Source organism: Gorilla gorilla, chromosome 6, assembly GCF_029281585.2.
Source record: "Gorilla gorilla gorilla isolate KB3781 chromosome 6, NHGRI_mGorGor1-v2.1_pri, whole genome shotgun sequence".
In the NCBI taxonomy this organism is placed as follows: domain Eukaryota; kingdom Metazoa; phylum Chordata; class Mammalia; order Primates; family Hominidae; genus Gorilla; species Gorilla gorilla.
This window is the reverse complement of record NC_073230.2, coordinates 148,420,114-148,443,111: the sequence shown is the minus strand read 5'-3', so window position 1 is coordinate 148,443,111 and position 22,998 is coordinate 148,420,114. Positions and strand designations below refer to the sequence as shown.

The following is a 22,998-nucleotide window of genomic DNA, read 5'->3' as shown; positions in this document are numbered from 1 at the left end:
GGCCTCCCAAAGTGCTGGGTTTACAGTCATGAGCCACCGTGTCCGGCAGATCCACTTTTCTTTTATTTATTTATTTATTTATTTTGAGACGGAGTCTCACTCTGTTGCCCAGGCTAGACTGTAGTGGCGTGATCTCGGCTCACCACAAGCTCTGCCTCCCGGGTTCATGCCGTTCTCCTGCCTCAGCCTCCCGAGTAGCTGGGACTACAGGCGCCCACCACCACACCCGGCTAATTTTTTTGTATTTTTTGTAGAGACGGGGTTTCACCATGTTAGCCAGGATGGTCTCGATCTCCTGACCTCGTGATCTGCCCGCCTGGGTCTCCCAAAAAGTGCTGGGATTACAGGCGTGAGCCATCGCGCCCGGCCAATTTCTGTATTTTTAGTAGAGATGGGGTTTCACCGTGTTAGCCAGGATGGTCTCGATCTCCTGAACTCATGATCCTCCCGCCTTGGCCTCCCAAAGTGCTGGGATTACAGGCGTGAGCCACCGTGCCCGGCCCAGATCCACTTTTCAACACAGTAGCTCACTCACAAAATTCCTCTCATCCTCTCTCCACAACCCTCCTAATTGCCTGCCCTGGTTTCAGTAGAGGGGAGATACTTTCTCTTCCTGAAAGCCATGCCTCTGTTGGGAGAGGAGAGAGGTTATGATTGAGTCAATCCGCAATGGCCAATGATCGAATCAGTCAGGGCTACATATGACTGTGTATGAAACTGCCACTAAAATTTCTCCACGACAGGGTTTTGGGAGCTTCTGGGTTGGTAATGCATTGAGGTGCTAGGAGGATGGTATACCCAGAGAGGGCATGGAAGCTCCACTTTTCCCCTTCCCATACTTTGCTCTATTTATTTCTTCCATTCAGCTGTTCCTAAGTTGTATCCTTTATAATAACCTGACGATAGTAAGTAATGCACTTTCCTGGGTCCTGTGAGTCATTCTAGCAAATTATCAAATCTGGGAGGATTGTGGGAACCCCTGAATTTATAGTTATGTCAGACAGAAGTGTGGGTAACCTGGGGACCCAATACTGGAGACTGGCCCAGGTCGTGTAAGTGAAGGCAGTCTTGTGGGACTGAATGCTTAAAGCTGTGAGTCTTATAGTAACTCTAGGTAGTTACTGTCAAAATGGAATTGAATGGTAGGATTCTCGGTTGGTGTCTGGAGAGTTGGAGAATAGGTTGGTGTCAGGAAGGGAAAAAAACAACTACCCTCATTTGGTGTTGAAGAGGTGTGAGAAAAAACCCAACAGTGGTATTGTAAAATGGTGCAACCACTATGGAAAACTGTATGGCAGTTCTTCAAAAAATTAAAAACAGAACTACCATAAGATTCAACAGCCCCACTTCTGGGTATATATCCAAAAGAATTCAAAGTAGAAACTCCAACAGATATTTGTACACCCACATTCATGGCGGCATTATTCACAATAGCCAAGAGGTGGAAACAGCCCACGTGTCCATCAGTGGATGAATGGATAAATAAAATGTGGTCTATTCATATCATGCAATATTATTCAGCCTTACATAGGAAGGAAATCCTGTCACATGACAAACAACATGGACTAACCTTGAAGACATTACACTAAGTGACATAAGCCAGTCACAGAAGCACAACTACTACATGATTTCACTTATATGAAGTATCTACAGTTGCCACGAGTCATAGATAAAGAAAGTTGAATGGTGGTTACTAGGAGCTGGAAGTAAGAGTCAAAAAGGAGTTGTTTAATGAGTACACAGTTTCAGTTCTACAAGATCTGGAGATCTATTTCACAACAATGAAAACATACTTAACACTTAAAACATAGTTATGATAAATGTTATGAATTTCTCATACACTTAAAAATTGAAAAATTTCTCTGTCACTTAAAAAAACTGATTTTGTTTGGTTTTTGGCCTCTATAGATACCCCAAACTTGCATTAATTGAGGTCATCTAAGGTGATGTACATTTGAAGCAAATAGTTCTTTTTCCAAGTAAAGTAATTGAGAGGGCACCCTATAATATGAGAGGTGTTGTAAGGGCTTGACTACAAGACAGCTGTTTTCTGGGGATTTTCTTAGGGGGAGATGGGAACTTCAGGCTCATATGGTACCTTGCCAAGAGTGCACAGCTTGTGGGCCCTGTGGAGCCAGCATGAGAACGCAGGACTATCTGACCCCAAAGCTAGAGTTCTTAATCATTGCACCTTGGTACCTTTGCAGCCATGGCCACAGCTATTTGTTGAATTAATTGAACAGGAGTTGGGAGAATGCTTTTCTGCTTTTCTTTTCCAGTTATGTTAGTGGCCCCAATCCTGTGATCACATTCTCAGTTTGTTGGTGCTAAATCCTGGTCTGGGGGCAGCCAACTAGCCTAGAGCAGAGTTGGATTCCAAAGAAGGGTTTGGCCCTCATTTTGAATACCTGTACAAGCAGAAACATACTGCGACAAGACGTTCCAAGGCTTCCTGGAGCTCCTACATCCATCACCCACGTAAGAATGCTCTCACGCCAGTTCCTATGGGTTTGGAGCTATGATAACTAAAAACTCCTATGGCTTAGAATGGAACAAACTTCTCTCCTCTGTAGTGGATTACTTCTGTTTCAGTGGGAATGAAAGTGTCAGGCCAGTGGGGCTCAATACTGAATATACATTAGAATTACCCAGGGAGACTTTCAAAAACACCAGCGGCTGGGACCCACCCCCAGAAATTCTGATTCACAAGTTGGGCTAGGGTCCAAGCAACAGTAATTTTTTTTTTTTTAAGCTTAATATGTAGCTGGGGTCAACAACTGCTGTCTCAGCAGATAAGCAACTGGAACAGTGGTTGACTGGGGGAATCACAAGAGTATCCGTTTTCTCCTTGACCCTTCTTGTCAGGGTCCAAATTGTTCAGAGACATCTCTAAGGCAAGGCCCCTGTAAGAAAAGAAGAAACAAGTCTTATTTTTGAAAAAAAAAAATCTTTTGCTCACAGCAACTGGCCATACTGACCTCTAAATCATTCCCTGGCTTTATTTCACACTAATTTCTGTCCTTGGCCTTGAAGTTTATAATTAAAAAAAAAAAACAGAGATTGGATCTTGCTATGTTTCCCAGGTTGGTCTCAAATGCCTGGGCTCAAGTGATCCTCCCATCTCAGCCTCCCAAAATGCTGGGATTACAGGTGTGAGCCATCTCGACCTGCCTGAAGTTCATGATTTTTAAATTGCTGCTAAAAACCTCTGCATTTGAGTTTAATCTTTAGTTTCTACTGATGGGTTTCTAATTTCTTTTCCTTTTTTTTTTTTTCTTGAGACAGGGTCTCAGTCTGTTGTGGAGTGCAGTGGTATGATCATAGCTCACTGCAGCCTCGACCTCCCCAGCTCAAGCAATCCTCCTGCCTCAGCCTCCTGAATAGCTGGGACTACAGGCATGTGCCACCATACCTGACTATCTGATTTCTGATTTAACATGTTTTTGTGAGTTTCATAATGCTGATGCTGGTTCATCTCTGGTGTGAGTCATGATTCATCCTAATTTTCCCTGGACTCTTTCCCAGTACAAGCTAGATGACCTATGTCTCAGCTCCATCATCTTCCATGTGAGCCAGGATGCAACTGCTCAGAGTAAGGACTTCTCACTCTAGCAGCTCTTCTGTCCTAGGTCCCTGTCAGGGTTTGGCTCTAGCTGTGGCCCCTGATATGGTTTGGCTCTGTGTCCCCACCGAAATCTCATGTCAAATGGTAATCCCCACATGTCAAGGAAGGGGCCTCGTGGAAGGTGATTGGATCATGGGCGTGGATTTCCCCCTTGCTATTCTCACGACAGTGAGTGAGTTCTCACAAGAGCTGATGGTTTAAAAGTGTGGCACTTTCCCCTCCACTCTCTCCCCTGCCACCATGTAAGATGTGCCTTGCTTCTTCTTCACCTTCCATCATGATTGTAAGTTTCCTGAGGCCTCCCCAGCCATGTGGAACTGTGAATCAATTAAAGCTCTTTTCTTTATAAATTACCCAGTCTCAGGTAGTTCTTTATAGCAGTGTGAAAATAGACTAATATAGCCCTTTTTGATATAATCTTTCAAACCCTAGCTGGAATCCTGACACTTTCAGAGTCAACAGAAGAGGAAACTATATAACTTAAGGAGAATGAATTAATCTGTCCCACTCACATTCATGTTTATTTTATCAACCTCTAGTTCACAAGTATATGGTTTTAAAGGGCAAATACACAGGAGGGATTAGGGAGAATTCTATCAGTTATTCTCCTTGTGATAGAAATTTAAGCAGTTTTCTAAGATGCAGCAGATTTTAGCCAGCCCTGAAGAAGTGGGATAATTTTCTGGAAATAGGTCTTCAATAACTGTTGTGGTAAGGGGTGATAAGAATTCTGGATTTACTGAACTGCCACAAGACTCTTATCTTCCATTCTATGCTATTAGTTCATTAAGGCAGAGTGCTATGGTTTGAATGTATTCCCCAAAGTTCATATGTTGGAAACTAGGTTCCCAGCGCAAGTGTTGGGAGGTGAGGCCTAATAGGTGATTAGGTCACAAGGGCAGAGTGCATTAATATTGTTATTGCAGAGTGTTCGTTGTCACTAGAGTGGGCTTGTTATAAAAGTCAGTTTGGGCCCCTTTTGCTTTCTTGCCCTGCTGCCTTCTGACACAACACAAAGGCCCTCACCAGATGCCAGCACCTTGATATTGGACTTCCGAGCCTCCAGAATTATGAGAAATAAATTTATTTTCTTTATAAATTACCTAGTCTGCGGTATTCTGTAATAGTAACACAAAATAGACTAATACACAGAGTAAGTAATAAAATGTTGGCTCTGGGCTGGGTGCGGTGGCTCACGCCTGTAGTCCCAGCACTTTGGGAGGCTGAGGCTGGCAGATCACCTGATGTCGGGAGCTCGAGACCAGCCTGACCAACATGGAGAAACCCTGTCTCTACTGAAAATACAAAATTAGCTGGGTGTGGTAGCACATGCCTGTAATCCTAGCTACTCAGGAGGCTGAGGCAGGATAATCGCTTGAACCCGGGAGGCGGAGGTTGTGGTGAGCTGAGATCGCGCCATTGCATTCCAGCCTGGGCAACAAGAGTGAAACTCTGTCCCAAAAAAAATAAACAAATAAAATAAAAAGAAAAGAAGAAGAAAATACTTTCATTAAAAGGATGCGGGGTGCCTCTCACAATTTTCTGGTAAGGCTAGAGACCAGGCTTGGGAGTGACACAGCCAACAACCTCACCCAAATCCTGCCACAGATCTGGTTCAGTGAAAACATTCCCAGGCACAGTCACCACAGTTTGCAGTGGTGACACAGTGGCCCTGGGCTGGACCCAGACACCTGCACCAAAGCTGCTGCTACAGCACACTGGCAGTGGCTGGCTTCTCTGCTCCCACATGTGCCAGGATGAGTCTAAGTCATTATCTGGGTCATGTTCTCAAGTGAGTGGTTCTAATTGGCATGGCCTGGGCGATGTGCCCATGTCTTGGCTTCAAGGAAGCCTGGGAAAGCAAATATTTTATCATTCAATGAATTTTAATGCACACCTGCTATGAGTTAGGCACTCTTCTAGGTGCTAAGGAAATCAGAGCAAGCAATATAGGTAAAAGTTCCTATACTCACAAAGCTTCTGTTCGAGAGATGGGCAGATAATGATAAATAACAAGCAAAACAAAGTTTGTCAAAGGGTGATGTGTGCTATGGGGAAAAATAAAGCCACGGCTGGGGACTGGACCTGCTGCTTTGTAATGTGTTCTGGAGGTCCTTCCTCAGAAGGTGATATTTGAGCTGAGAGGCAAATGATAGGAGGGTTCTGCCCTTTTCAACGTGTGTGTGTGTACATATGCTGAATGGGGCAATGCCCATTTTTTGCTTGTTTGTTTGTTTGTTTGTTTGTTTGTTTGTTTTGAGACAGAGTCTTGCTCTGTTGCCCAGGCTGGAGCGCAGGGGCACAATCTTGGCTCACTGCAACTTCTGCCTCCCGGGTTCAAGCGATTCTCCTGCCTCAGCCTCCCAAGTAACTGGGACTACAGGTACACACCACCACGCTTGGTTAATTTTTGTAATTTTAGTAGAGATGGGGTTTCTCCATGTTGACCAGGCTGGTCATCGAACCGGCTAATTTTTGTACTTTTAGTAGAGATGGGGTTTCTCCACGTTGACCAGGCTGGTCTCAAACCCCTGGCCTCAAGTGATCCATCCCCCTTGGCCTCCCAAAGTGCTGGGATTATAGGCGTGAGTCACCGCCCGGCGCAATGCCCATGTTTTTAACTAAAGAAACCCTACCTCCACTCCCCAGCCATTGTCAGGTCACCTCCATCCTGTCCTTCAAGCTTTATGTGAAGGTAAAGGAGCTCTGGGACAACAGTTTACTATGCCCAGCGAAACTGTGGGCACAGACTCCGAGGGCCCAATCTTTACTCTTCAGCTACAGCAAGGACTGGCAACCCGGATGTGCTACCATAATTGGGGGGAGATTTTGGTGGGCAAGTGCCAAGACTGATGAAAATGAGTATACATCAGAGTATACATGCGTGTGCATGCACTTCTGTCGAGTGTGATGCTATAGATGTTGTGTCTGAAAGCAGTGATTTCGGCCAGGCATGGTGGCTCATGCCTCAAATCCCAGCACTTTGGGAGGCCGAGGCAGGTGGATCACTTGAGGTCAAGGGTTCGAGACTAGCCTGGCCAACATGGTGAAACCCTTTCTCTATTAAAAATACAAAACATTAGCCAGGCGTGGTGGTGGGCACCTGTAATCCCAGCTACTCAGGAGGCTGAGGCAAGAGAATCACTTGAACCCGGGAGGCGGAGGTTGCAGTAAGCCAAGATCGCACCATTGCACTCCAGCCTGAGTGACAGAGCAAGACTCTGTCTCAAAAAAAAAAAAAAAAAAGAAAGAAAAGAAAAGAAAGCAGTGATTTCTAAACTTTTTTATATTATGTACTCATATCAGTAAAAGTCTTGTTCCTCCCCTGTAATCCTTTGTATTTATTTTTAAATTATATACATTTACTATGGAAGCATTATAAAACATGAAAAAATAGAAATGTTTTAAAAATGAAACATTTTGAAAATATTTTTATCAACATTTTAGAAAGTCCTAATTTCTCTCAGTAAAGAAAGATTATGATTGTGTATTTTATTGACAACACGTAATTCAGTATATTTCGTTGCTCTGAAAAATCTTATTTATTTTTTTTGAGATGGAGTCTTGCTCTGTCGCCCAGGCTAGAGTGCAGTGGCGCAATCTCGGCTCACTGCAACCTCTGCCTCCCAGGTTCAAGCGATTGTCCTGCCTCAGCCTCCCAAGTAGCTGGCATTACAGGCGCCCACCACTGCGCCAGGCTAATTTTTGTATGTTTAGTAGAGACGGGGTTTCGCCATATTGGCCAGGCTGGTTTCGAACTTCTGACCTGAGGAGATCTGCCCGCCTCAGCCTCCCGAAGTGCTGGGATTATAGGCGTGAGCCACCGCGCCCGGCCATATTCTGAAAAATCTTTAGCACATTATTTCAGGCAACAAAATTGCACAGTGATAAACATTTCTAAACATTCATTTTTCAAATTTCTCTCTTCATAGCATAAGTTTCTTTCTTTTTTTTTTTTTTTTGAGATGGAGTCTCCCTCTGTCGCCCAGGCTGGAGTGCTGTGGCGCGATCTCGGCTCACTGTAAGCTCCGCCTCCCGGGTTCACGCCATTCTCCTGCCTCAGCCTCCCGAGTAGCTGGGACTACAGGGGCCTGCCACTGCGCCCAGCTAATTTTTTGTATTTTTAGTAGAGACGAGGTTTCACCGTGGTCTCGATCTCCTGAACTCATGATCCTCCTGCCTCGGCCTCCCAAAGTGCTGGGATTACAGGCGTGAGCCACCACGCCCGGCCAAGTTTCTTTTAAAATTGGCAGTTAATGTCTCATTAAAGCTTAAAAAAAATTTTAACTTAAAGAGACCCATTAAGGATCTCCATTTTTTTCAAAATATCAGCTAGGCATCCATATTAGTCAGGGTTCAGCAAGAAAAAGAGAACCACTGTAGGCCTTTCAAGCAGACAGGAATTGAGTGCAGGGTATTTAAATGCTTATGACATCATAAGAATGGCAGCAGGAATTAGGAGCTAGGGGAAGTCTGCTACCACACAGTACTTCAGAGTACAGGAGGTTGGTTGCTGCTGTCACCCAGGTCAGAAAAATGCAGGAAACCCCTGTTGATGGCAGAGGTCCCAAAGCACTGAGATGGGGCTAATGGATCACTTGGAGGCTACTGCGGGATTTTAGGTCTACCATGGCCTCCAAAATAATAATACCGCTTTTTCCTTGCCTCTACGAAAACTTGCTTGAGTCAAAAAAAATCACATCCATTCGAGACCAGCCTGGCCAACATGGTGAAACCCCATCTCTACCAAAAATACCAAAATTAGCCGGGCTTGGTGGCGGGCGCCTGTAATCCCAGCTACTCAGGAGGCTGAGGCAGGGGAATTGCTTGAACCCGGGAGGCGGAGGTTGCAGTGAGCCAAGATCGCGCCACTGAACTCCAGTCTGTGTGGTAAGAGTGAGACTCTGTCTCAAAAAAAAAAAATAATAATAATAATAATAATAATCAGGTCCAGAAGCTTGCAGGCAAGAGAAATTGAGAAATGCATTTTCCATAATTCTAGTCCCTGTAATACGGACAGTAGCATACAAAAATTTGGGAACGAAGCCTGATTGCCAAAAATATGCTGTGAACCTCAGGGCAGCACACTCCTGACAGCCTCTTGTCATCAAAGGAGAGGTCAGCATATGAGAAATGCTTGAGTCTTTTGTAAAAGAAAACTAGGTGATTAATTTTGACATTTGATACCCAGCTGATTTTTGTATTTTTTGGTAGAGACGAGGTTTCATCATGTTGGCCAGGCTGATCTCGAACTCCTGACCTCAAGTGATCTGCCCACCTTGGCCTCCTAAAGTGCTGGGATTACAGGTATGAACCACTGCACCCGGCCAACAATTCTTGTATATGAGAGTTTCATGGCTTCTTTCCATTACATAGTAGTTTCTGTTATTTGAAGGTCTTGCTTTTCATCAAGTGAACCCACTGATGACACCCTGCAGCATGGAAACTGCAGTACATGATAATACTCAGTATATCATGAAACTCAAAACAGGCAAGCTGGACCTGCTGGATGCAAGGAGTGAGTGATTCCTTCTCGTCACTGCCACTCGTCAGCTTCCTGGGTGACTTCTTTCTGTCCTGTGTGAAACTGGGGGTGGTTTACGCAGCCTTTCCAGGACACAGCAGGACAATTTTCCTCTTTGGTTTTTTAAAAAAGTCCAGCCTGGCATGGTGGCCCACGCCTGAAATCCCAGCACTTTGGGAAGCCAAGGCGGGCAGATCATGAGGTCAGGAGATCGAGACTGAGACCATCCTGGCCAACATGGTGACACCCCGTCTCTACTAAAAATACAAAAATTTGCTGGGTGTGGTGGGATGCCACTGCACTCCAGCCTGGTGACAGAGTGAGGCTCTGTCTCAAAAAAAAAAAAAAAAAAAAAAAAGTCCAGATAGTATAACATGAAAACTCCAAAGTTCCAATGAAACGTCTCCCCATTGCTGGCTTAGATTGCCCCGGCCTGAAAGTGGGCCAAGAGGGCCAGGGGACATGGCCCACCTGTTTCCCTGACCTGACCTTCTACACTCCCATGCAGCCTTTTGCTGAAGGAGCTAAGGTATGAACAAAAAGCAACTTTGCTTTCTCAGGAGTGTCCCTACAGATCAGTTGTAATGATACGTTCTTTCCTAGGCCTGGATGACATTTATAGCTTTTCCAGGCTCTTTTGGGTAACAAACAGGTTAAAGAGTTTTTTTGTTTGTTTGTTTATTTTACTTAAAAAATAGTCTCCGCTGTGCGTGGCGGCTCATGCCTGTAATCCCAGCACTTTGGGAGGCCGAGGTGGGCGGATCACCTGAGGTCAGGAGTTCGAGACCAGCCTGGCCAACAGGGTGAAACCCCATCTCTACTAAAAATACACAAATTAGCCAGGTGTAGTGGCACGTGTCTATAGTCCCAGCTACTCTGGAGGCTGAGGCAAGAGTATCACTTGAACCTGGGAGGCAGAGGTTGCAGTGAGCTGAGATTGCACCACTGCACTCCAGCCTGGGTGACACAAGATTCTGTCTCAAAAAAAAAAGTCTCTTTTTCTAATTATTAGTCTTATCCAGTGTCATCTCAAAACTTCAAATGTCATTGACTTGAAACCCTCTCTCCTCCTCCAGCCTGGAGTCCGTGGGGTCACGGTCAGTGTCATTTCTCTTTCTCATACTGCCTCCTCCGGCCTCGCTGGCTGCTGTCCCTGGCCTGCTGCTGTCCTGGGGAAGCAGGGGAAGGAAGGTCAGGTTTCACTCCATGACTTGAGTCTGGGAGTGACAGATTCCAAATGGTGCTTCTTTTCTCCTAGGTGTTTTCTCGTGCGTTCTGGAGAGTCTCCACCCCCAGGCCACCTGCTGTCCCCCAGAGGCTACACCTTCTCCAGCTGGACACTAGGGTACCTGCCCAGCCCCTTAGGCTCCAGAAGTCCTCCCCTCTATTGAGGTTATCCCATCCCTCCGGTGTTCCCTTTGGCTGGAACAAGGCTGTCTCCCTTTCTAGAGAACCACGGCAGGCCTACAGGAACTCTGAGAGTGCAAACCATGCCAAACGCAGCCATCTCCAGGGGCTAGCCACCAACATGGAGTCAAATCCCAGTCCACGTGTCCCTCAAACTCCAGAAGACATGTCACACTTTCCGAAACGGTCCTCTTGAAGTGCTCCCTTATTTGGCATGAGCTGAAGATGAGACACCCACCCCCTCCTGCCTGGGAAGAAGGGCAGTGTCCAGCACACAGACAGTTGCTCCAAAGCAATCCTCTCACATTCCGCCAAGGCCAGGACATGGATGCCAAGCTAATCCTTCCCAATGTGGAGCTAACGGTTTTACAATCTCAGCATGAGCTGTGAAGGTGATCTAGCTCCTCCTGCCTTTAGAACGTGGAAGTACTTGGCACCTACTGTTTTGTTCTCAGCCTTTGGGGCCTCTGGTGAAACTGACACAGAAAGAGTCCCATTTTAGTAAAAGAAGTTATCATTATAAAAAGTAACCCCTTCCGAGGTGGGGGTGTCAACCCCCCGCCTGGCCAGCCGCCCCGTCCGGGAGGTGAGGGGCACCTCTGCCCGGCCGCCCCTACTGGGAAGTGAGGAGCACCCCCCGCCCGGCCAGCCGCCCCGTCCGGGAGGGAGGTGGGGGGGTCAGCCCCCCGCCAAGCAAGCCGCCCCGTCCGGGAGGTGAGGGGCGCCTCTGCCCGGCCGCCCCTACTGGGAAGTGAGGAGCCCCTCAGCCCGGCCAGCCGCCCCGTCCGGGAGGGAGGTGGGGGGGTCAGCCCACCGCCCAGCCTGCCACCCTGTCCGGGAGGGAGGTGGGGGGTCAGCCCCCCGCCTGGCCAGCCGCCCCGTCCGGGAGGGAGGTGGGGGGGGTCAGCCCACTGCCCAGCCTGCCGCCCTGTCCGGGAGGGAGGTGGGGGTTCGGCCCCCCGCCTGGCCAGCCGCCCCATCCGGGAGGTGAGGGGCGCCTCTGCCCGGCCGCCCCTACTGGGAAGTGAGGAGCCCCTCTGCCCGGCCAGCCGCCCCGACCAGGAGGGAGGTGGGGGGGGTCAGCCCCCTGCCCGGCCAGCCACCCCGTCCGGGAGGTGAGGGGCACCTCTGCCCGGCCGCCCCTACTGGGAAGTGAGGAGCCCCTCTGCCCAGCCACCACCCCGGCTTGGAGGTGTACCCAACAGCTCATTGAGAACGGGTCATGATGACAATGGCGGTTTTGTGGAATGGAAAGGGGGGAAAGGTGGGGAAAAGATTGAGAAATCGGATGGTTGCCGTGTCTGTGTAGAAAGATGTAGACATGGGAGACTTTTCATTTTGTTCTGTACTAAGAAAAAATTCTTCTGCCTTGGGATCCTGTTGATCTGTGACCCTACCCCCAACCCTGTGCTCTCTGAAACATGTGCTGTATCCACTCAGGGTTGAATGGATTAAGGGCGGTGCAAGATGTGCTTTGTTAAACAGTTGCTTGAAGGCAGCATGCTCGTTAAGAGCCATCACCACTCCCTAATCTCAAGTACCCAGGGACACAAACACTGCGGAAGGCCGCAGGGTCCTCTGCCTAGGGAAACCAGAGAACTTTGTTCACTTGCTTATCTGCTGATCTTCCCTCCACTATTGTCCTGTAACCCTACCAAATCCCCCTCTGCGAGAAACACCCAAGAATGATCAATAAAAAAAAAAAAAAAAAAAAAAATGGAAACCTTGACCTAATAGCAGAGAGAAAAAAAAAAAAAAAAGTAACCCCTTCCTCACACCAGGATACCTGATGCACCGCAGGTGTCTCATGACAGCCTGACTTAGGAAGCGGGCTGTGTGAAGGTATAGCTAATATAGAATTTTTACATATTTATGTATTACATCCTTATATTAATATGACTTTTTATACAAAATATATAGAGAATGGTTTGTTTTGTTTTTTTGTTTTTTTTTTTTTTGAGACGGAGTCTCACTCTGTCGCCCAAGCTGGAGTGCAGTGGCATGATCTTGGCTCACTGCAACCTCCGCCTCCCGGTTCAAGTGATTCTCCTGCCTCAGCCTCCTGAGTAGCTGGGATTACAGGCACCCGCTACCATGTCCGGCTAATTTTTGTATTTTTAGTAGAGACGGGTTTCACCATGTTGGCCAGGCTGGTCTTGAACGTCTGACCGCAAGTGATCTGCCTGCCTTGGCCTCCCAAAGTGTTGGGATTACAGGCATGAGCCACTGCAACTATAATCCCAGCACTTTGCCAGAATTTTTTTGACGTTATGGATAATTAGATGTGCAGATAAATCTCTGTCAATATAGGCTACCTTAAAGTGTTGGGTGAAATTTTGTTTTGTTTTTGAGACAGAGTCTCTCTCTGTCACCCAGGCTGGAGTGCAGTATTGTGATCTCAGCTCACTGCAAACTCTGCCTCCCGGTTCAAGCGATTCTCCTGCCTCAGCCTCCTGAGTAGCTGGGATTACAGGCGCCTGCCACCACACCCGGCTAATTTTTGTATTTTTAGTAGAGACGGGGTTTCACCATGTTGGCCAGGCTGGTCTCAAACTCCTGACCTCAGGTGATCCACCCGCCTTGGTCTCCCAAAGTGCTGGGATTACAGGCATGAGCCATCATATCTGGTCAGAATTTTTGTTTTTGAAATTATGGATAATTAGATGTGCAGAGAAATCTCTGTCAATAGAGACTATTTTGAGTGTTGGGTGAAATTTCTCTTTTTTTTTTTGAGACGGAGTCTCGCTCTGTCACCCAGGCTGGAGTACAGTGGCACGATCTCGGCTCATTGCAAGCTCTGCCTCCTGGGTTCACGCCATTCTCCTGCCTCAGCCTCGCGAGTAGCTGGGACTACAGGTGCCCACCACCACACTCAGCTAATTTTTTGTATTTTTAGTAGAGACGGGGTTTCACCATGTTAGCCAGGATGGTCTCCATCTCCTGACCTTGTGATACGCCCACCTCGGCCTCCCAAAGTGCTGTGATTACAGGCATGGACCACCACACCCGCCTGAGTGTTGGGTGAAATTTTAATAAATACACAAAAAGTACTTTAAAGCATGACTGAGCTAACAGGGAAGTAAAAGAGACCGGAATAACTGGAGGTCAGAAGGAGGAGGACCCAGAAAGAGAGCAGGAACGTGTTGTTTGCCCTGAGGGCCTATGCTAATCCCTGGTGGCCTAGAGGCTGGAATTTTTATCATTTTTGATTTTTTAGAGATGGAGTGTCTGCTATGTTGCCCAGGCTGGACTTGAACTCCTGGGCTCAAGCAATCCTCTTGCATCAGCCTCTCAAGTAGCTGGGACTACAGGTGAGCATCTGCACAACTGGCTTTAGAGTCTGGATTTTTTAATTTGCCTCAGGCAGCCAAAAGGAAAGAAGGCCCCAGACAGGCACGGTGGGGTGGCAGATCAAGACTCTTGTGGACCGGGTGCGGTGGCTCATGCCTGTAATCCCAGCACTTCGGGAAGCCCAGGATGGTAGATTGCTGGAGGTCAGGAGTTCGAGATCAGCCTGGCCAACATGGCAAAACCCTGTCTCTATTAAAAATACAAAAATTAGCCAGGCATGGTGGTGCCCACCTGTTATCCCAGCTACTCGGGAAGCTGAGGCAGGAAAATCTCTTGAACCCGGGAGGCAAGAGGTTTCAGTGAGCCAAGATCGCACCTCTGCACTGCAGCCTGGGCAACAGAGCAACATTCCATCTCAAAAAAACAAAACAAAGCAAAACAAAACAACAACAACAAAAGACTCTTGCATAATGCTGGGGCCCCAAAGACAGGGAATTGCTGAGAATGAAAAACGCATCCCTGACCTTGCTGAGAAAAGGCTTTTCTGTCTCGACTGCAGTGTTGGGTGGGTGGCAGGGTGGAGAACCCCCCACAAGAGTCCCTAGCCACCAGCCGGAGAACCACCCACAGGAGTCCTTAACCACTAGCCCTTACCACTCGCATGAATTTGTGGCTGAAATCCATCCTAACTTCGAGGCCCAGAAATCCTAAGCTGAAAATTAATTTGAAGCGGTCAGTCTTGGGTTGGTAATGTCCCTAGGAACCTGGCAGAAGCAAATCAAGTCCTCTCTAGAAGAAGGATTTCTTTAAATCCTTCTTCTTTAAATCCAGGCCTCAAATTTAAAAAAAATTAGCTGGGTATGGTGGCACGCACCTGTAGTCCCAACTATTTGGGAGATTGAGGTGGGAGGATCACTTGAGACAAGGAGGTCAGGTAAGGAATGATCACATCACTGCATTCTGGCCTGGGCATACAGTGAAACCCTGTCTTAAAAAACAAACAAACAAATAAAATAGCCAGGCCTCAAAGAATGTCCATAAAGTTCTGAAGTGCAGGGATATATCATACAAAAATCACTAAACACACAGAGAAATAAGCCACCATGAGCAAGTTAGTAAAAAACCGTAAACTGCAGAATCAGACCCACAGTTTTAAGTTCAGGTCTGACTCAGGTGCCTGGAAGTTTGCTCTGGGAAAGGCTGCTGGTGCTCCCAGCCCACTTGCTAAAGCACAGGTTAGGGGCTGGACCTTGCCCATGCCCCTGACTATATGTCACCAGCTAAGGAAGCTGATAAGCTCAGGGGAAAACAAGCTCGGAGGTTAATATCACCAGATATTTTAAGAGTACAATCACATCAAAGGAGACAAACTGTCCTACACAAACCGGAATGGAACAAGACAGATCAGGACTCTAAAATAAGCACAACAAAGATCCTCAGAGAGATAAGAGGATGATAATGAGGAACAAGCAGTGGCACAGAATCCAGTGGAAACACTGATATGAAGTTGGTGACAAACTCAGGAAAGTGGATAAAAACAATAATAGTTGGGCTGCATGCGGTGGCTCATGCCTGTAATCCCAGCACTTTGGGAGGCCAAGGCGGGTGGCTCACCTGAGGTCAGGAGTTTGAGACTAGCCTGGCCAACATGTTGAGACCCCATCTCTACTAAAAATGCAAAAATTAACTGGGCGTGGTGGCGGGCACTTATGATCCTGGCTACTTGGGAGGCTGAGGCAGGAGAATCGCTTGAACCCGGGAGGTGGAGGTTGCAGTGAGCCAATACTGTGCCACTGCACTCCAGCCTGGACAACAGAGCGACACTCTGTCTCAAAAAAAAAAAAAAAAAAACAAGAATAGCTGAAAAATGAATAATGATCTAAATCGGCTGAAGAAATTTTCCTAGAAGGTACCGACAAGTAATAAGGAGACGGAAAATACCAAAGAACATTTAAGAGATATGGAAAATATTAGTGTCAATATCTGCCTAATACGAGTTTCAGAAAAAGAGAAAATGGATGTAAGAAAGAGAACGTATTAAAAAATTGTAAGTGTGTGTGTTTCTTGCCGGGAGCCAAAAAAAAAAAGGGAAAAAAAAGCTTAAGTGTGAAGTTTTAAAGATTAATCTTGAGACCAGCCTGGGCAATGTTGTGAGACGCTGTCTCTAAAAAAAATTAAAAACTAGCTGGGCGTGGTGGTATGCACCATATAGTTCCAACTACCTGGGAGGCTGAGGTGGGAGGACTGGCTGAGCCTGGGAGGTTGAGGCTGCAGTGAGCCGTGCACTCCAGCTTGGGTGGCAGAGCAAGACTCTATCTCAAATAATAATAATACAGATTAATGATAAAAAAGACCGCAATGCAAAGGTCTTGTGGAAGATCAAACAGAATAGAGAAGGAAAAACCTGAACTTTGACATATTGTAATGAAATTTAGGAACCTTGGCCTGTAGTCCTAGCTACTCCGGAGGCTGAGGTGGGAGAACTGCTTGAACCCAGGAGGCGGAGGTTGCAGTGAGCCGAGACCACACCATTGCACTCCAGCCTGGGTGACAGAGTAAGACTCCATTTCAAAAAAAAAAAAAAAAGAAATTTAGGAACGTCAAAGACCAAAAAAAAGAAAAAAAAATTCAAAAAGCTTATAGAAAGAAGGAATATAGTTCACAAAAGAATAAAAATTGGATTGGCATTAATCTTCCTAACAGAAAAATTGGAGACAAAAAAGCGATGAAATTATATATATATATATACACACACACACACACATATACATATTTTTTTATTTTTTGAGACAGAGTTTCACTCTTGTCGTCCAGGCTGGAGTGCAGTGGCGTGATCTCTGCTCACTGCAACCTCTGCCTCCTGGGTTCAAGTGATTCTCTAGCCTCAGTCTCCCGAGTAACTGAGATTACAGGCCCCTGCCACCACGCCCAGCTAAGTTTTGTATTTGTAGTAGAGACAGGTTTTCACCGTGTTGGCCAAGCTGATCTGCCCGCCTTGGCCTCCCAAAGTGCTGGGATTACAGGCGTGAGCCACTGTGCACGGCCATGAAATTAAATTTCTAAGTGATGAAGGAAAAGAACCTAGAAAATTACATCCCACTAAACTATTATTTAAATGTGAAGAAGCAAAGATGATACGATACTTTCAGACACACAAAGTTTTAACAAGTTTAAAACCAGCACAAAAGCCTCTTTGAAAACTCTCCTGGAATAAGTACTTTTATACTTAATATAAGTATATTATACTTAAAATACTAAGAACTTACTAAGCACATGAAAAGATGTTCAATACTATTAGTTATTACAAAAATTCAAATCAAAAGAATAACAAGATACCACTTATACCTACTAGGAGATGACAGCCATAATTTAAAAAATGAAAAATGACAAATGCTGATGAGAATGTAGAACTGGAACTCTTTTTTTTTTTTTTTTTTTTGAGATGAAGTCTCACTCTTGTTGCCCAGGCTGGAGTGCAACGGCGCGATCTCAGCTCGCTGCAACCTCTGCCTCCCAGGTTCAAGCAATTCTCCTGCCTCAGCCTCCCCAGTAGCTGGGATTACAGGCGCCTGCCACCACACCTGGCTAATTTTTGTGTTTTTAGTAGAGACGGGGTCTCACCATGTTGGCCAGGCTGGTCTCGAACTCCTGACCTCAGGTGATCCGCCTGCCTCTGCCCCCCAAAGTGCTGAGATTACAGGTGTGAGCCACCATGCCCAGCCTGAGCCACCATGCCTGGCCGGAACTGGAACTCTTATGCATTGCTGGTGGGAATGTAAAATGGTTCAGCTACTGTGGAAAAGAGTTTGGTAGTTCCTCAAATGAAATGTAGTTAGCATAAAATCCAGCAATTCCACTCCCAGGTCTGTACCTAAGAGGACTGAAAACATACGTCCACACAAAAACTTGGGCACAAGTGTTAATAGGAGCATTATTCATGATTGCTAAAAAGTGGAAACAGCCCAAGTGTCTGTCACCCGATGAATGGGTAAACTATGACATATCCATACAATGAGATATTATTTGGGGTATAGATATCTGGATATTAAATTTAATACTAGACAGGGAAAATGTCACAAAGAAAAATGAGGGACATCATATTGGTAAAAGAACATTATATCAGTGTTTGCTTCAGCAGCACATATACTAAAACTGGAATGATACAGAGATTAGCACCGCCCCTGTGCAAAGATGATACACAAATTCATGCAGCGTTTCATATTTTTAAAAAAATATTATATCTCCTGGGCGCGGTGGCTCATGCCTGTAATCCCAGCACTTTGGGAGGCAGAGGCGGGCGGATCACGAGGTCAGGAGATCGAGACCATCCTGGCTAACACAGTGAAACCCTGTCTCTACTAAAAATACAAAAAATTAGCCGGGCGTGGTGGTGGGCACCTGTACTCCCAGGTACTCGGGAGGCTGAGGCAGGAGATTGGCATGAACCCGGGAGGCGGAGCTTGCAGTGAGCCGAGATTGTGCCACTGCACTCCAGCCTGGACGACAGAGCGAGATTCCATCTCAAAAATAATAATAATATTATTATATCAAAAAGATATAACCATAATGAACATATATGCATCCAAAAACATTCACGGTTCTTTGAAAAGTTATTGAGAAGGAAGAATGGCAAGACTGATTAAGAGTAAGACAATGCAGCTAAACAAGGCACAGCATGAAAACAGAAACAAACACACAGGAAGTTACAATCAATTAAAAATTGGCCGGGCACTGTGGCTCACGCCTGTAATCCCAGCACTTTGGGAGGTCAGGTGGGCAGATCCCCTGAAGTCAGGAGTTCGAGACCATCCTGGCCAACATGGTGAGACCCTGTCTCTACTAAAAATACAAAAATTAGCTGGGTGTGGTGGTGCATTCCTATAATTCCAGCTACTTGGGAGGCTGAGGCAGGACACTAGCTTGAACCGGGGAGACAGAGGTTGCAGTGAGCCGAGATCAGACCATAGCAGTCCAGCCTGGGCGACACAGCAAGACTCAGTCTAAAAAAAAAATAAATAAGTAATCCTACAAATACACTTCTTTTTTTTCAGACGGAGTTTCTCTTTGTCACCCAGGCTGGAGTGCAGTGGCACGATATCAGCTCACTGCAACCTCTGCCTCCCGGGTTCAAGCGATTCTCCTGCCTCAGACTCCCCAGTGGCTGGGACTACAGGAGCCCATATCCACACCCAGCTAATTTTTGTATTTTTAGTAGAGATGGGGTTTCACCATATTGGCCAGGCTAGTCTTGAACTCCTGACCTTGTGATCTGCCTGCCTCGGCCTCCCAAAGTGCTGGGATTACAGGCGTGAACCACTGCACCCAGCCACAAATAAACTTCTAAAAGAGTTTCTGGGCCAGGTGCGGTGACTCACGCCTGTAATCCCAGCACTTTGGGAGGCTGAGGCAGGCAGATCACCTGAAGTCAGGAGTTCAAGGTCAGCCTGACCAACATGGTGAAACCCCATCTCTACTAAAAATACAAAATTAGCCAGGCATGGTGGCACACGCCTGTAATCCCAGCTACTTGGGAGGCTGAGGCAAGAGAATCACTTGAACCCCGGAGGCGGAGGTTGCAATGAGCTGAGATTGCGCCACTGCACTCCAGCCTGGGCAACAAGAGCAAAACTCTGTCTGAAAAAAAAAAAAAATTCTGTCATTGTTGATCATATATAGGTATTATGGGAAAAGCACTTGATCTAATTCAGCACATGCATATAATCAACCTTCCCAGAAAATTAGGAATAGAACTTTCTTAAGTTCATAAAAACTACATACCAAAAATCTAGAATAACACCATACTTAATGGAGACGACTTAGATCAATAAGGAACAAAGATTTTAATGTTCCCATTAAAATATGGAACAAAGATGCCACTTTCCCCATTACTGTTTAGCATAGTATTAAAGGACCAGTCTAATGCTCTAAGATGTAAAATGTGAAATTGAAAGAGGAGATAAAACTGTCATTATTTGTACGTTATATGATCACTTCCATTGAAAAGCTAGTAAAATAATCAGATGAATTATTAGAATAACAGTTTAGCAAAATTGCTCGATATAAAATCAACTTTAAAGGATCAATAGCATTCCTTAGTACCAACAATAAATCAGAAAACAAAGAATAAGATACAATTCATGGAAGCAACAGCTATAAAATACCTCGAAATTAATATATAAACAAGACCTTCATAGAGAAGTTTTAAAAGCTTTATTGGAAGACACAAAAAAAATCTGTAACTTAAAGATTCTATTATTCTTCTTAAACCACTATATAGGCCCCAAAGAATGTGAATTTAATGCAAATTCAATCCTAATCAATATTTCAACTGGATTTTTAATGGAAGTGGAAAATTTTATTCTAAAATTTCTATGGAAGAATAAAAATCCATAATTAGCTGGGCCAACATAGAGTAACAAAGACGGGGACTCTCTTTACTAGATACTAAGGCATATTTTTAAGTCTATGGTAATAGAAAACAGTAAGATACTGGTGTGGAAATAAAAAGAACAATGGAACAGAACAGAGCTCAAAAATAGATCTTTCCATATATGAGAACTGGATATATGATAAAAATGGTACCACAAATTAATGGGAGAAATATTGATCTGTTAGGTGGTATTGGGAAAATTGCTTCACTAAATACAGAAAAATAAAGCTGGATCCCTACATTACACAGTATACAAAGGTGGATGCCAGATGGATTGTAAATGAAAAGGTGAAGGCAAAACTATACAGCTCATAGGAGAAAATGCTGGAGGATATCTTTGTGGTGTAGGGCTAGGGAAATATTTCATAAGTAAACTGCTCAAAACACAAACATAAGACAAAAAGTAGATTAATTAAAAAGGATTTCGTTCAATAAAGGATGTCACAGACAAAGTTAAAAGACAGGTAACAGACAAAAGTAACGGACACATCTAAAACTGGTAAGAGATTAATGTCCACAACAAGAAACCAAAATGCAATTGCACAATGAGCAAAGATCAACACACAGGTGACAGAAGGGAAGACTAACTATCACCTTGTTTTTGGTAATAAGGAATTGAAGATAACCTAGTTACCCACTGTGAGGGGAACAGGTATGTATAATGTGGTGCGTGCACACTAGGGAATCCGTGTAGCAGTAAGAAGCAACACCCTAAATGTACGCATAGCAACGTGGATGTATCTAAGTAAGTAGAAAACAGTAAACATGGCTACCACAGTACTATTGGTATGAATTAAAATTGTATACATATGACACAACACTACTTACTTCGAAGAATGCCTGCAAAACAAGGGGCACATATCAAAAAAGTTAGAGTGGTGCCTGTGGGACAGAGCAGAGTGGGGACTAAGGAAGAGGAGAAAATGGATAATGAAGTGAGGGAATGAGTTCTCCAGCTGACTGATGACAATGTGCTATGAATCAAGGCATATGATTGACGCATTACTTTGCATTTGAGTACAAAGTAAAAAGAAATTATCCACAGCACATACTCACATGTAGTTTGAAACTACAGCAGGCATTTGACTATAGAAAGAGAGACAGAGGCTGTCACGGACTCCCTGCGGAGCCAGGCCCTTGGAATGGAAGAGTGGAGACAGAGCTGGATCTTGGTGATGTGGAATCACTCCATGACACTACATCTAAACCAAATATCTGTAAGACCACTCAGATGAACCAGATTTCCTTGACTTTTTCAGCCAGGGGTTTCTGATACCTGTGATGAAGGAATTTTAACTATCTATCTATGCCTGTACTTTAAGCAATAACTACACCAGATTTTTAAACAACACTATGGCTTCACTTCTATACTTTTGGGAAATTAGGGGAGCAAGACGAAGCATACATTTAAGAAGTAAAAAGACAGAGGAGAGACAGAATAATAGTAGCCGCCATTTATAAGCTCTTACTATGTGCTAGGCACTGTGCTAGGTGCTTTCCATACCTTGTCTCTAATCCGACCAATACACCCGCCTGGGGTCTCACCCCTGTGCAGATGAGGAAATGGGCTTGAAAGGGAAAGCGTCTTGTCTAGAGTGACACAGCTTCACAGTGGGGTCTTGTGAACCCGTCTGTCTGCTGTCAACCTGTTCTTCACACCACGCCACCCTACTAGAAAAGATGATGGGGAAATGAAGAAGGGACAAACACAGAGACAACAGAGACACAGAAGAGGCAAATACACAGAGGGAGAAAAAACAAACTACGCCTAGGCACATATGGAGGCCCGATGTTTTCTGAAGAACGGACACCCATGGCACGTCAGAGTATGCCTGCCTGAGAAGAGACTGTCATTGTCCTTTGAAAGGTGTACAATCTCATGATTAGCCCAACCCTTACCAAATTCAAAGGCATCTCTTCTGCCTGTTTCCAATTATCAAAATCTTAAATAAAAGACTGATTTTCTCAAGTATTTCTCAAAGCTTTGTATGTATAGGAAGCAGTGGTACACATTTCAGACAGACTCAAATCTAGTTAGATCATTTATTGTCCATGGCAAAGCAAACTTTTGACTGTTTGCAATATATACAGATGGCAAATATATAAACGCTATTGTGGTTTACCTCTGATAGTAACCTAAGCACCCATCAATAAGTGATATCACAACTATAGAATACTATGAAGCTGTTCAAAGAACCAGACAGACCTCTATGTGCTGATGTGAAATAACCTCCAAGATAACTGAAAAATGCTAGATACAGTGTATACATATGCTAAGTTTATTTATTTATTTTTGAGACGGCGTCTCGCTCTGTCGCCCAGGCTGGAGTGCAGTAGCACGATCTCGGCTCACTGCAACCTCTGCCTCCCAGGTGCAAGCGATTCTCCTGCCTTAGCCTCCTGAGTAGCTGGGATTACAGACATGAGTCACCATGCCCAGCTGATTTTTTTGTATTTTTGGTAGAGACGGGGTTTCAGCACGTTGGCCAGGTTAGTTTCTAACTCCTGACCTCAAGTGATCCGCCTCCCTTGGCCTCCCAAAGTACTGGGATTACAGGCATGACCACTGTGCCTAGCCAGGTATGCTAAGTTTATATTACAAACTCAGATACATATCACTGCTTATAACTGGAGAAATTGATAGGTGGTTGCTCTGGGGAAGGAAGATGGGATTGTGGGTAAGAAGATTTGCTTTGCACGCATTAGATCCCCATGTACTTT

General features: G+C 45.3%; 1 protein-coding gene, 1 long non-coding RNA gene and 1 other non-coding gene across 3 annotated transcripts in view; 2 read left to right on the top strand and 1 right to left on the bottom strand.

Annotated features, from left to right (window-relative positions):
* Positions 1 to 1,701: 1,701 nt before the first annotated feature.
* Positions 1,702 to 22,998, bottom strand: part of UBN2 (ubinuclein 2) — a 103,805-nt gene continuing 82,508 nt past the window's right edge. The window contains exon 16 of the mRNA XM_055393210.2: positions 1,702 to 2,903. Within this exon, the coding sequence (XP_055249185.1) occupies positions 2,862 to 2,903 (42 nt within the window). The 3' untranslated portion in view covers positions 1,702 to 2,861. The remainder of the gene's footprint in view (positions 2,904 to 22,998) is intronic.
* Positions 9,019 to 10,867, top strand: LOC129534783 (uncharacterized). The gene is made up of 3 exons (XR_008681484.1): positions 9,019 to 9,143; positions 10,408 to 10,494; positions 10,599 to 10,867. It is a non-coding gene; the product is annotated as an uncharacterized lncRNA (long non-coding RNA).
* Positions 17,970 to 18,073, top strand: LOC115935427 (U6 spliceosomal RNA). Its single transcript, XR_004071062.1, has one exon. It is a non-coding gene; the product is annotated as a U6 spliceosomal RNA (small nuclear RNA).